The sequence below is a fragment of the Myotis lucifugus genome, unplaced genomic scaffold (assembly GCF_000147115.1).
Source record: "Myotis lucifugus unplaced genomic scaffold, Myoluc2.0 scaffold_54, whole genome shotgun sequence".
NCBI lineage: Eukaryota > Metazoa > Chordata > Mammalia > Chiroptera > Vespertilionidae > Myotis > Myotis lucifugus.
The window spans coordinates 4,268,350-4,283,899 of record NW_005871102.1 but is presented as its reverse complement, the minus strand read 5'-3'; the positions used below and the strand labels follow the sequence as shown (position 1 = coordinate 4,283,899).

The window sequence follows — 15,550 nt, the reverse complement described above, 5'->3', positions numbered from 1 at the left end:
GGAGGCAGCGGGGGGGGGGGCAGAAAAGGGGGACATCTGTAATACTTTAAACAATAAAGATAAGTTAAAAACAAACATGGAGAGGCAAATGTGTACCTTAAATCACTTCAAGTGAACTATGTATGTCATTTTATTTCAATTGTCTTCATATTTCTTAGGGTCCTGTACATTTATATATATTTTAGAAGTGTTAAAATATGATAAAATCTTACTGTAGGCTTTTTGCCTTCCTTTAACAAAGTTTTTCTCTTGAGAACACCTTGAATAGTAACAGCTCCTGGATATAAATGTACTGCCAAATCTTCTGATTCTGCAGAACTATAATAATGAAACAAACAAACAAACAAAAAAAAACAGGTAAGAAAGCTTTTGTGTATAGTAGTTATCAAATAGGTACTTAAATGAAATGTAATTATTCTTTTATTTCAAAACTTTGTTACTTTATTCAGAATGAGAAGACACTGACAATTATAAAAGTTTACTGATCTGAAATTTATAAGCTGTTACAAAAGTTTATCTGGAAGTTATTCAAGTCAGCAGATGGTTAAAAACACACACTTTATTACATATTTGAACAAGTATAATTTAGAAAGAATAGGGTAATTTAATTTAGTAAAGATCAAATAAATTTAAGACTTTGCTTCTTCTTAACATGCCACACTGCATCACTGCTGTAAACTTTCCCCCCATTAGAAACCTTAAGTCCTGGTAGGAAAGATGAGGATTCTATTTGTTAAAAGTATTTAAGCATGTAAAACTCAAAAATAATAAAAGCTCAAAAAAAGAAAAAAGAAAACACACACATTTAATTCCAAATAGTTGAAAGTAGTAAAAAGCAATAGAAACATATGTTTTTAAATTGGCTTTCTGCAATCAGTTTTAATTACATTTAAATGCTTCTAATGCATAAGTATTTGATTATAGCCTAACTCCCAAATCCAAGATTTCCTTTCCATATATCTTAAGAAAACCATTAAAAATAACCAAACATTTAAATATGCCTCCCCAACTGACTTAAGTTCCTAGATTTAAAACAAGAGTAATTTTCATAGTAAAAATCTGGCATTCTCGGGTGATCTGATTTGAGTGGCAGAATTCCTGTAAAAGTGATGAAAACTAAAGTTTGCCAATTTATTCCTTTATGATTATTTAGGTGTCTTCAAAGTGACTTAAACGCCTAGAAACCATCAGAAATTTCAGGCTAGAGCTATTTATATTCAGGGAGGTATACAGGAGGAGATTAGACACCCTCAAAATGACACAGGTTCACTTGTAAAGTTGGCTATTTTGTTGTATTATCCATTTGTTGATTACCCATTACCACTAACCTACAGTCCCCGAATCAATGCGCATTACTCTTATTTTCTTCTGCAGCTAATACACGGCAGAAAGAGGACTCAATTTAATTAGATGAACAATGCAATGAACATGCATTTAAATACACAAGTATTATTTAATGAGACAGACTAGTCTAAATTCAGCACTTGCAGTTTATTAAAAAAAGTTCTTTCAAAAGGCAAATCTGACTAGCAAAGTAAATTCTTTGATTTTAGCATTTGAATAAGTCTACAAGTGGATTTTTGTATTGCTCATCCAATAACTTAACAGTGTTAGAAAGACCTGTGCAGTTAAAAAGCTACCAACATGGAATTATTTTTAAAACGTGACATAAAGATGCAAGTTTTAGCAATTAACTTTGTGGATCAGAAAGAATAATTCAAATTAATCTCTAGATTAAATCTGGGAGACTTTCCTAGGCATTTTTTTCAGTCTTTGAATCAATTAGTTGAGAAAGAACAGAAATGATGTGAGACCACACCCATGTAAGCCAATCACCAACACCAGAGGGGAGTTCTGTGGCCCCTGAATGCAGGGGAATTGTACCTGCTGGCCTTCATGTGGCTTCGATAGCCATTTCGTGCCACTCGTGTCATCGGGCCGAGAGAATGGTACAATCTGTTCCTGTTGGATTCCATTATAAATTGTATATATTACATATACTTTAATTCACACAAACATCATCAGTACCTAGAACAGCATAATAATTTTTGTGTAATAAAGCTTTCTAAATCTTACAAAAGGTTAGTCTGTGACTGTTTCTGATCCTTTTTAAAAGCATGCAGCATCGATTGAAAAAAAACTTGTTTCTTTTACTATTGATGCTAGAATTAATATAGCTGCTTAGAAAACATCATACATTTATATATACATTCACTTTCACAAATCTGCTAAAATAATTAAAGAGCAATTTATAACCAGGTACTATCAAAACTGAAAAATACTCCAAAAATACTTTTGTTTCTATTCTAGTGCTTGGATTCCAGTTTAAATATGACACATGGATTCATATAAATAATTCATTTTTATTATATGTCCCTATGAAGACACCTAAAAGCAATGTGGCCAGTAAACTTAAAAAATTAATGTTGCCAAAACACCTTATTTTCCTTCCTACCCTTTGTATTAAATCCAAGAAAACGAATAAGAGAGACAAACTGAGTAATAAATAAAGGCATTATTTTCCTTCCATGTCAACTGAAATAAATGATAAAGCCAGTAAGTGATAACAATGGTATGAATTAATATTTACCCAAAATGGCGTATAATACTTAGCAAAAGAAAATAAACACACACATAGACACTGATACTTCTTTGCCTGGGAAAAGCCAAAAGTTGACAAATGATATTTAAAACAAAACGTATTATTTTAGCAACTGAAGCAGCAACCTATTTGATGTCTCTCTAGAAGTAAAAACAGTAAATGGCATGTTTAACATTCAGAGTACTACTTTTAAGTTCATTATCTATAGGTAGTATTTAAAATCTTAGTTCTTTATTCATTTATTATTATTTCATGTCTGAGTCTTCTGGGCAGCTTCAATTTGCTCTCAAAATGTTTCAAGAGCCACTGATTTAAACTTGGCATGAGTATAGCAGATTTTTTTTGCTGCAAATGTCTGCAAAGCAAAACATTTGTCATAAAAAAAGAACTGTTCTGAGATGTGAAGGTAACACCATTAAATACTGTCTTTGAAAATAACCTGCAGGGATGAGAACAAGTTACCCACACCACTCTGGTTATTCACTAATATCTCAAGCAATCTGAGAAACAATTTTCTACATCCATATTTTTTATCTAAAGATTACAACACACTCTATAACCAACATGATGGTATTATGCTCTTTCTAGAGGGAAAGAACTAAGACAATTTGTATATATAGCATGTGCTAGAGGCAACTCTTGTGTTTTTCCCATTTCAGGCAAACCCAAATAAAGAGATAGAAAGTAAAAGTTGGAAGAAAAATAATATGCAAAAACAAACTGCTAAGAATCCCCCAAAACAAAAAAACAAACAAACAAAACTTGGGAACACTGATAGTGTAGAAAGGCTCAGGAATACTTTAATATATTAGGTTTCCAAGTAAAATCTTTTTTTTTCTTTTTTTTTCCCAAGTAAAATCTTAATCATATAATGGTGAGCATTCTTTATAAAGTGTCATCGAGAATGACGTTATAATTTTCCAATTAAACAACAAAATTCAAATGTAGTTTAATTTTAAGTATGTATTTAGTATAATTGTTTTTTATTAAAAGTCACTGATATGAAGTTAGATAACTAAATATTTCAATTCCATCAATTTTAATATGACATTCAAAATTCAATCTAAATGACACTCTCGCTTAGAAACATAGCTTGCTTAGCATATATAATAAATTACAATTACTTCGGTCAAGAGTCAAGTGCCGTATAAGTATGAAAATGGCAGGAATGAAATGGTCAGAGACAACATAAAAGCCCTAATGAACATTTAGTTTGTAACATGTATTTGCACTGTTTGGCTACATTTTTAAGGTCATCTTATTTGGAAGTTCAATATAACATGACATTTGCTGCAGGTCAATGATGGCTTTTATAGCTTAAAGCAAAAGGAAAGGAGAATGCATGCATAGTATCTCTCTATATAAAAGCCTAAGTGACCCTTACGACCATTGACTGGTTGATCAGTCGCTATGGCACCCAATGACCACCAGGGGGCAGATGCTCAACACAGGAGCTGCCCACCTGGTGGTCAGTGTGCTTACAGAGCGGGAGTGCCGCTCAGCCAGAAGCTGGGCTCATGGCTGGCGAGTGCAGCTGCGGCCACGGGAGCCTCTCAGGCTGCCTGCCGCTTCAGCACTGCTCCATCCCTTGGGGGATGTCGGACTGCCGGTTTCCCCTGATCCCATAACTGGCAGTCCGACATCACCCGAGGGATCCGGATTGCGAGAGGGCGCAGGCCAGGCTGAGGGACCCCACCCGTGCACGAATCTGTGCACTGGGCCTCTAGTTTCAGTATAAATCTGTGTCCTCTGTGCAAACTTAGTGACAATTTAAATTCAAACTTTAAACTGCTTTGCTTACAGTATAATTTAAAATTTACTAAGTCATTTTGCCCTTGACAAAGCAGCAGAGAAGGAAGTTGATCATTCTACTGAATGTCTTAAGTTACTTAAATCAACCAGGATTTTAGGAAATAATTTTACTTTTCAACACATAAATAGATACATTGACCATGATTATTTTTTTAAAATTATAATTTTAAATGTGCTAAAATTTATATACATGTGTTAAGCCACCAAATAAACATGTATTTATTAGGTAAGACTCAATTCCAGACTTAAATATCAACTTCTAATTTTTGCCACCAGCAGGAAGTTTAAATAGTCCCTTAGAGTTATGCAATAAATATTATCTCTTAAATATCATATTGTCATAGGTGAATTTTATTATTCATATACTTTCAGACAGACCAAAAAACAAAAACTCAGAGCAGTTCAAATGGACAATTTTCTTACCTTTCAAAAGCAGGCCATGAGGTCTCTTCACTTAGTTCAGAACCATCACTGCTACCTAAAATTACAAGTTATTCTATTTTTTAAACATCAGAATTTCAGTTTGAGTTTTTTAATTTTAAAAATAGTTTCTCTAGCTGTGCTTCACCCACATATTAATTCTTCATTCTAATATTATTGCTGCTAAATTTATTTTACAATATATTGGAATACAGTTGACAAGAAAATAAATTAACATAAAACATTTTTGCATGTCTACTTATAACTCAAATTCATTCTGTTAGTAAACAAATATCTTGTATGATCAGAGAATGCATATAAGTACAACATTTTTCCTTACTAGGTCTGTCATAATATAAGACCGATATAATTATGAAATTCTTAGAGGTCCATGGCATTACTTTGAACCGGCGACCTCTTGGTGCATGGGACGACGCTCAACCAACTGAGCCCCACTAGCCAGGGCACCATCACGAATTATTAACTTCAATATTACTAATAAGATGAGCCTATGTCTAATTGCTACTTTGCTTTACTCAAATTTTCTGTACAGTAGGTCCTTGGGTTATGTCGGAAATCCGTTCCTACGGCACAACGTAACGTGATTTTCGCCGTAAGTTGGAACCCACCTACATAAGCACCTATGTCACTCACATGGAGCACATACACAGCAGTAATGAAGTGAAACAGTAAAAAAAATTGAAAATAGAACAATTCCTGACCTTTACTTGTGGTAAATAAATAATAAAAAACATAAAGCACTTATGTACATACGTCGAAATGACGGAACTTTCTTTTTTTAATAAATAAATGGGAGATGGCGACATAACCACGAAACAACGTACGTGGAGTCCAATGTAACCTGAGAACTGTCTGTATTTGTAGTAGGGATAATGATATTTTTCCAGCTGAATTTTGTTAAACACCACATTTTAAGTAAGTTGGAACCCCCCTGAGAAATATTTCTCACCTATTGATATTCCACTAGACAGAGTTGAACTTTCAGCTTGACCTCGAGATGGTGCGTGGGGCTCCATGACGCTATCATCTAATAGATGCGTTGGCCCTGCATTTGGGAATGTTGCACTCTTAAACTCTGCTGTGTTCATTTTATGAATGAAACTGGAAAGAAAGAAAAATATTTCATTACTGTTACTAACTCAGGATATAGAAGATACTCCTATATAAAGATCCAGGAAATACTAGTAAAAGATTTACCCACTATCCTGAACTTCTGACCTCTCATACTAATGAACACACAGATTTTATTTAGCATGAAGGTCTCAAACTAAGAGTGCAGGGAAAGTATTTTAGGAAACAAGGCCATATCTACCGATGTAATAGAGAATGCTTTAAGTCTCCAGTCTATTAAAAAATTGTTTTCACACTCACTTTCGAAAAATAGGTATTATATTTTCATAAAAATCATGGCAAAGGTGAGCCATAGGCCCTGTTTTGAAAAAAAAGATCTTGCAAAGCTTAAGAAATTAAACATAAAATCATTTCCCACTGTTTATATTTAGGAATAGAAAGAATAATTTATATAAACCTTAATTTATGGTGACAAGCATTAATTGTCTTGATACAAAAAAAGGTTATAATTTAAAAGTAAAATAGTATATTGCTTTCCTGATTTCAATTATGATGATGCTCTCTGATACTCATTTATCTCCCTAAAATGTGAAGGCACTGTTGGGGAAAAACTCATTTCCAAATTAAGATAAAGGAAGAAATAAATGATTTTAGGCAAACAAGATATTTTCCTGTATACTGTATACTATAGTATACAAAAAATTATGAGGACACTATTTTCTGTTTAATAAAATAAACAGAAAATAAATCAACTGAAAATGATTTAAAAATTAGAAAGAGAAAATGAAAAATGCTGACTTATAACCCAGGCTATGGCACTTCCTATGTCCATGTGGAATCAGGTTCCGAGGGGATGGCAGTGTGTGTGGTAACAAGGCTCCTTCCGCTGCCACACTCCTTCCACTTTGTGGAGATCCCAGTTCAGGACCTAAGGGGTCAATTTAAAAAAAGTAGGGGGGGAAGGAAGAGAGAAATTTTCAAGATTGTCCTCCTATTTTAATCCCTTCATATAAAAAGTGGTTTAACTTTTAAGATGTTAATTCCACTTAATTAACTGAACATGAGAAATAGTTCTTCTATAAGTCTTAAAACACAAAATCCCAAAGCATACAAAATCTACTGATTTCTATCTCTCTGATGTGCACTAAGTAGGCGGTATAACTATTTCCCCCGTTACAGAGGCAGAAGCAGAATGGACAGAGTTGGGCTCAGGGTCTCCCACCACAGGTGACACCTGGACTGAGCACTCAGGTCTCCCCGCCCTGTTTCACAGCTCTATTGTTTAGTTTACAGGCAGCTTCTTGACTCTTACTTCCAGCTTCCTTTTAGGTAAGATAAAAAACAGAACTCCAAAGTACACAGATTTGCAAAATATCACTGTAAGAAAAGCAAATGTAAGAGATTTGGATAGAAATGTTTTCCTTGGCTAGGAATACTCTCCCCACGAAACACAGCCATGGCTTGTTCTCTCGCTTCCTTCATACATTATTAGATGGCTCTTCAAATGTTTTTTAGAACACAGAGTAATATGAAGCTTATTACCAAGGTCTGTGATTAAATTTTAAAAAAGGCACTTATCAATTATTTACTAAATAATGAGTAGTCTTCAATTTTATATTTTTTAATATGTGTGGTATACATGTAATACCCTCATTATAATGCAACAGGTAAATTAAGGACTATGACTATATTTTAAAATATTTTCAGTACTTGACCCAGTATTAAAGTAAAACTTAAAAAAAATTAACTCACTAAAATTGACTTAATTATTCAAAATAGAATTTTCCATTTGACCACAGAAATTTCTAATGTAATCAATACTCATAGTCTAGCACAGTGTATTCTTAAAAAAATAAAATAGATATTTATAAACATTTATCTGTTATTTTCTGTCTGTGGTATCTATTTTCCTTGATTAGTCAGAATATCTTTTTTTCCCCTTTTTAAATTAAATTTATTGGGGTAACATTGGTTAATACGACAGAATATCTTTTTCTTTTACATTATTGACAAACTACAAGTAACAATTTTTTTTATTACAAACCAAAAAAGCCTAAGCAGAAAAAAACATATATTTTAATACTAAAAGTAAATGTTGCATGCAGTATAAAATGTGCTAAGTATTTACTTACTTTGCAGCATTTTCCTTCCCATTAGGTTACCCGATTGATTATGGTAACAAGAGAAAATGCACTAACCTACTAAGTCTTCCCTAGAAGCAGCAGAGCGTGGTGTGCTTGTCCCTGGTTCTATCTTTAATGAAAGCCTGAATTCCAAAAAGAAACAAAACACATAAGATGACCAACCTTTGACAAGCTAATATTAACATCACGTATTTTCCCACAAATGAACTAAAAACATTTTAATGAAAGAGTCTCAGCTACATATTTTTCTTTGAACGCAAACTTGAATAGTTAAGTCTCCTATCTCTTTCACACTAAGCTGATCTTATGGTTATTCTAGGAAATATTAGAAAGGGGCATAAACATTAAAAAGTCACATTTAAAAACAGAAAAGTCTCCCAAAACTACCCCAACGTTGTCAAACAATTCATCACTTTTAAAGATATTTGATGAATGACTAAAAGGTGATTTAAACTGGAAGTTATATTGATAACTGATACTTAATTCAGGAACTTTCACATATATTATTAAATATATTATGCAAATTCTTCCTAGAATCTTTACTAGATGGGCTAATGGCTTCTGTAGCACTGAAAGTTTAAAAAACACCTAATTTAAAACTTGTCATACAAAAAACTAACTAACTCATCAAAAGACAGGTCTATACAAATAAAAAGGGTTGCTTGCAAAATTCCTGATAAATCCCTGCCCTAAGTCACAGTTTATTAGTTGGTACTTAACTTCCATATAGGATCACAGGCATAGTTTTGAATTCCACAGCAAAAAGAGATTATGATTCCTATCAATGGAAATTATTTCATGAAATAGGATACTAAAGCCATTGTGGAGAATTCTTTGGTGTAGTCCACAAAGCCTATTAGATGCATTTGTCTGAAAATTAATGAAGCCATTTTATTTTTAGCATTCCGTCAACTGGATTTATGAAATCACATAATACAAGTGACATTCATAATGATAAATCTATTATAGGTCTTTAACTTATCACTTCTTTGGTAACCTAAGAGGGGATTGCATATACTTATATTCCAATCATTGGACAGTATTAAATGCATGTGTTGAATATGATTAACTAGAACTCTCTGCTTTTTCTTTTTACAGAGCAGTTTAATCACTTGGGCTGCAGACTACACTGAACTCATTCATTTAATAGTTATTGAGCATCTGCTTTGCGTTGGGCACTTTGGTCTCATGGAATATAATAAGAGACGAAGGCAGACATGGTGGCCCTGCCCTCCTGAAGATCATAGTCTAGTAGGTGTAAGACAAAGAAGTAAACAAAATAACTACATTTCCTGACACAGAAGCAAAATAGAAGAAACAGCAAGGAAGCTATAGGTGAATCACAGGGCTTTCAGCAGCAGCAGCACATCACGGGCAGCAGCACAGAAGTGGAGCATCATAAAAGTGCAGCAGTGAAGGCTGGCCAGTGTCAGTGCCTTTATCATCACCAAAATACCGTGAGATAACAGTGATGCTGAGTCAATGAAAAAGATGTATCATCATCAAACACTACGTAAGAGCAGTGATGCTGAGTCAATGAACAAAATTATGTTCAGTATTAAAATGAAAGAACTTCTATAGAATCCCATCCTGATTAAATCCTATGCATGTAATTTGTAATATCCACACTGACTGCCTATATAGATGAAGTTGCCCAAAACAGAGGCATTTGGATAAATGAAATGTCATTTTTATTTAAATCTCTTTCATCAGAAAGATACACTTTTCCCCTAATTACTTTAATGGCTCCTATCTTAAAACGCTCTGATTTTCAACACATTTAATTAGTAGGCTCACACAACATAACTGCAGCTTTAGAAAAACAATCTATCTTCTTCAGTGTCCCATCTGATGCCCCACCACCACCAAGTGGGTGGGAGTCCTGCAGCAGACTCAATGTTTGATCATTCCCTCCCCTGGAACACCTTTCCTTACCCTTCAACACGGAGCTAATTCCTACTCGGACTCAGCCTCAGGTGACACTGTCTCCTGAAGCTGTTCAGGTTTCTCTTCACTTTCCCCATGTAAAGCTGAGCTGGGTCCGCCCTTACCTATGCTTCCATAACATACTGGGTATATCTCGATTACAGTACTGTTTGAACTGTTTTGTAACCATCTGTTTTGTGGCTGTGTTTTGCATTAGATTGCACCGCTTAAGCATTTTTCAGAAATTTTAGCCTTTTACTAGTATTAATTGTATTCTGCAAAATTCTTTAAAAATTATTGAAGTTATGGAACAAGGAAGTTGATCATCACTATCATATGAGATAAAAACATTTTTATATAATGCATTAATACTGAAAAGTAACCTACTCTTTCAATTTGATAAAATTTTAAAGACTTTGATTGCAAAAAATATTGGTGGAAGACACCAAGTTAAATTTTAAACTTAGGAACAACTGGCATAATAAAGCTGAACACAAAATATATTTTTTTAAATTAACAAATGAAGCAAAAAACCCTACACAGAATCCTAAAGGGAAATAAGTTCTTTACTCTCTCATGTTTAGAAAAAAGCTGGCAGCTGTGATGTATAGCATACAACTGAAAAATACAAAAGGTTAATTCCAAATTCCCTCCTACCTTGGTCAGTACTGTGGATGGTAATGAGAAGGAAATGAACACTATTTTAATAATGATTTTTAAAATCTTTAATAAAGGAGTTGCTCTAATAAAGACAAGGGTAAGTGTGGTGCTATATACAACTATATATCCAACCCAAAGGCAAGAAGGTTCAATATTCTCTCAAATCACAAAAACCAATTCCAAGAAAGTTCAAAGATGTGTCAAAAATCATCATTAAAAAAGGAGTAACTTTTCTACTTGTAGACGGTTTCATTAATTTTTCAGTCTATTAAAAGATAAATTTCCATAAAGATTCAATGCTAGAATATAGAACGGAAGACATTTAAACTAGAATTATCAAACATAACTATTAACAATCTGAGAAAGATGAAATACTTTTTAATAAAAGGATAAATGAGCCCTGGCCAGTGTGGCTCAGTTGGTTGGACATCGACCCATGCACTGAAAGGTTGCAGGTTCAATTCCAGGTCAAGGCACATGCCCAGGTTGCAGGTTTGATCTCCAGTTAGGGGGTGTGCAGGAGGCAGCCGATTGATGTTTTATTCTCACATTGATGTTTCTTTCTCTCTCTCTCTAAAAATCAATTTAAAATCTTAAAAAACACACAGATGAAATATTTGTACATTGACTCAATCATGTCAAGTGATTAAAGAGAGAGATACATGTAAATACCTTTACCACTGCAAATATATGGCTGGATTAGGCATTTGCGTGATATGATGGAAGACTTAGATGTTTAAATACATTGGGATGAGTGGGGGTAGGGCAGTTATACAAACCATTTTTGAAGATCCAACCTACTTGTAATTATCATCTTCCACAAACTTTTGTAGTTCTTCTATATACTGAACAGAGTTCAGATATTTTTGGACGTGAGGCAACATGGGGATATCTAGGCAAAATGTAGTAAGTAATTAAACATCTGATAAAGTACATCTCAAGCACAGTTTTAAAAATTAAGCTGAGAAAATGATATTTAAAGGTGAATTAAGTCCACCTGGCTCCAAATTTAAATTAATTCTAGAAGGACATTACTGAGGAAAATTTTACTCAAAATAAGAATGAAAGTTGTATAGATGAAAGAAACCTCCACAAAACCCAAATAGCCCCATTTACAAAGTCCATCATATTTGAGAAATTTCTTAGAAAAAAAAATCAGACGTCATTGTGACTTATCTTAAAATCTCATCTAAAGGCAAGATGTAAGGCAGTTTTGTTTTCTTTTAAAGAAGCCTGGCTCCCATTTGTAAATGTAGTTTTTCCTCCCCTACTTAGAAATTTCAAATATTAATTTAACATTATAATTTGGTATGTTAAAAAAAATGAGAAAAGGACACACAGATAGTTTGATTTAACTTTCAGTAAGATTCATGCCCCCCCCCCCCCCCCCGCCAACCCCAACTTGTAAGAAGTTTTTGAGGTTTTCTTGAAAGTTTAGACATAGTAAAGTTAGCTTTAAGACAAATTTATTTTAAAGTAATTAATAGTGTAAACTCACTGTTTTATAATACCATAAAAATTATGTCAGTAGCCTATATTTAATTAATTCCCTATCAAATTAAAAGAATTCCAACATTTTAAAAATATTAAAACACACACACAACCTTTTCTAATGATCTGGGCTTGTGTAAGCTGTTTCTATACATGTGTTTCCACAAAGTAGAACTTGGAAAAAAAATTAGTTATTTACTCAATATCAGACTCAAGAAAAGTGAATAAACTGTTACCAAGATCAAGGGTCTTAGCCCCTTCCCTAACTGAAAAATATAAGAACTGTTTCCATAATAGATCAGGGAGATCAAATGGGATGAATAGAAAATAATTTTGTAAATTATGTTAGCAAAGTTGTTACAAAACAGCAAAAGAGCAAAGAAAAAACTTAAAGTTTTAACTATGAAATACTTCAATATCTTAAAAGCGAGATCTTAAACTGGATGCTAAATATTAAACAGTGAAATGAAACAGTCACTGTCATCCTTTATGTTAAGATGTTTCCTGCTCTGTGGAAAGTGGCCTTCATTGTGTGTAAGTGAATTAGCAGAACCACAATATAATGGCTTAGTATCATCCTTCAGAAACTTACCATATTCACAAGACTGCTGTAAATCAGATATTATTCGAAGGATGTTATTCATCAAATTTGATCTCTGCTCACTTTCTAGAATGCTGCCAGTTGACGGGTATGCTGAATCAATGTAAGTTAAGTCTGACAAATAGATACCTGGAATGAAATCAGATAAATGAGAGTTTTCCTACTTGTAGTTTGGAAGAGCATGACAAAGTGAAGGGGGAAAAAGCTAGCTTATAGATGTATTTCAGTATATGCCATATTTAGAACGTAGCATTATGAATACACTGCAGCCTTGTAAAAACACGGCCACTGATTTCCATGGCATTGGGGCCAAACTTGGAAATACAGGGTGGGACAAAATCAGGTTTACAGCTGTTCAAATGGAAAATAATACAATAATTAATGAATAATAATACAAGAATAAACTCTGTGTTTCACATACAACTATAAACCTACTTTTGCTCCAACCCGTAATTTTTTTTTTTATTTTTTTTTTGGTAGAAGTCTTCTTCTGATACTATCTTAAAGTATGGCTTTAAAAAAATTCTCACCCAAGGACACGCTGAGAGAGAGAGCGAGCGCGCGTGCTGGCTCTTGAGCAATATCAATCAGTGGTCTTCCACATGTGCCTTAAATGGGGATCCAACCCCAAACCCAGGTATGTGCCCTGATTGGGAATAGAACCAGCAACCTTTTGGCACATGGGATGATGCTGCAACCAACCAATCGAGCCACCTGGGCAGGGATCATTGCTTTGGTTTTTAAAGCTGTATCAATTCATACTTCCACTGATAGTATGTAAGTTTCTACTGATCTACACTTGATATTATCAGCTCCTTAATTTTTGCCAATCTTGTGAGTGTAAAATATCATTGTTTTAATTTTCATTTCCTTGATTAATAATGATTTAAATGTTTATATTTCTATGAAATGTCTTTTGTCCATTTTCCCCCTCTGGGTTGTCTTTTTCTTACTGATTTCTAAGTTCTTAATATATTGTAGAAACGAACCCCCTTGGCAGTTAAATTTTATCCAGTTACTCTTCAACCTATAATCTAATCTGAAGTCAGTATTTATATCTCACTGCTGGAACTTATTCTGGTAAAGTGAAAAATGGCCTCCTCATTATTAGATCTTTAAACATTTCGGTCTCTTCCTGTCTGTAGTCTTTTTACTATTCCCTTTGTTCCTTGGTCTTAATTGGCTAGAACCTTCCTACTCTCCTCTGTTCTTGTTTTTTTCCTCATGTTCCCTGGAATTTGGTATTCCTCATGGTTCTTTCATTAATCTTCCTACTTTACATGTACTTTTTCTGGATTATTTTACTTCTGCAGCTTCAACTACCACCTAGTTGCCGATGACTTCCCAAATCTCTCTGTAGACCTGATCTCCTGACTCATTTTCCAGCCAAACTAACCGTTATTTGTTCCTAAACACTTGCCATTCCAATTTCCTACTGTGCTTAGTGATATTACTATTTGCTAAAGTTTGAAAGCTCAACTCACTCTAGTGAAAAAACTCAGGAGGAATTTACTACTCATATTTTCCCAGATTAAACGACTAGTGAATAAAACATGATCGCTGAATGCTCATGCAATGTGTTACATAATATAAATCAGAGGCCAGAAGCTGGCAGTCCATCTGTCCCAGTGTTTGTAAAATCAGCAAGTATCACAGGAAATACCTCAATAATTTTCTTTTCCTAAAAAATGGGGAGATCTGCAATAATGAGGTACAGCAGAAAAGGGTGCACACTCCACAACTATAATAATATCAGTTTGTCATAATCCTCATTTTCCTGTTATGGTCTCACTTATTATATCACCTACTTCATTCTTGCTTTTTTAAAAAATTGATTTTTAGAGAGAGGAAGGAAAAGAGAGAGGGGAGAGGGAGAGAGACACACACTGATCAGTTGCCTCCCGCACATGCCCTAAGTGGGATCGAACCTGCAATCTGGGTATGTGCCCTGACTGGGAATCGAACCGCTACCTTTTGGTGCACAGGACAACGTTCCAACCAACCAAGGCACACACCAGTTAGGGCTCTGCTGCCTTCTTGTGGTGAGCATTTGTCTTTATAGACCCTTGAGTTTGCAACCCCTGGTATCTACGTATGTCACAGGAATTTAAAGAAACAATTCTGCAAAAGAGCCAGAAACTAAGCTGATTTTAAATAAGGATATATGGATCAACAGTTGATGGTAGAGTATCAGAAAAATAAAGTACAAGCTACATCAGTGATGGCGAACCTATGACACGCGTGTCAGAGGTGACACACGAACTCATTTTTTGGTTGATTTTTCTTTGTTAAATGGCATTTAAATATATAAAATAAATATAAAAAATATAAGTCTGTTTTACTATGGTTGCAAATATCAAAAAGTTTCTATATGTGACACTGCACCAGAGTTAAGTTAGGGTTTTTCAAAACGCTGACACGCCGAGCTCAAAAGGTTTGCCATCACTGAGCTACATCAACATGGAGGGGAAAGCACATGGTATGTACAGAAGAGGAAGTCCAAAGGTATTATCTAGCAGCAGCAATCGGCAATTATATACTCCAGTGAGAGTGTGGCATAATGCTTTGGAGTTAAGAGTTTAATCCCCCAGTCTACCACTTAGTGCTGAAGTACTAAGCCAAGTCAATTAAGATGCCTAAATTTGTGTTTCCCCAGCTATTGAGTTATTGAATCACATTTCCTGATTTAATGAAATATATTAGCATAGTTGTAGTACTCAACAACTAGTAATTCTCTCTCCAGCACCCTAATTTCATAGCAGAAGCACTGGGCCAGAGGTAGGTAAAAGTGACTTGTCCAAG

At 34.2% G+C, this 15,550-nt stretch overlaps 1 protein-coding gene across 1 annotated transcript in view; it reads right to left on the bottom strand.

Moving 5' to 3' along the window:
• RALGPS2 (Ral GEF with PH domain and SH3 binding motif 2) overlaps positions 1-15,550 on the bottom strand; it is a 120,885-nt gene that overhangs the window by 12,339 nt on the left and 92,996 nt on the right. Inside the window, 8 exon segments of the mRNA XM_006088956.3 lie at positions 213-318; positions 1,885-1,962; positions 4,838-4,892; positions 5,805-5,956; positions 6,725-6,854; positions 8,125-8,192; positions 11,458-11,548; positions 12,740-12,877. Coding sequence (XP_006089018.1) covers positions 213-318; positions 1,885-1,962; positions 4,838-4,892; positions 5,805-5,956; positions 6,725-6,854; positions 8,125-8,192; positions 11,458-11,548; positions 12,740-12,877 — 818 coding nt within the window.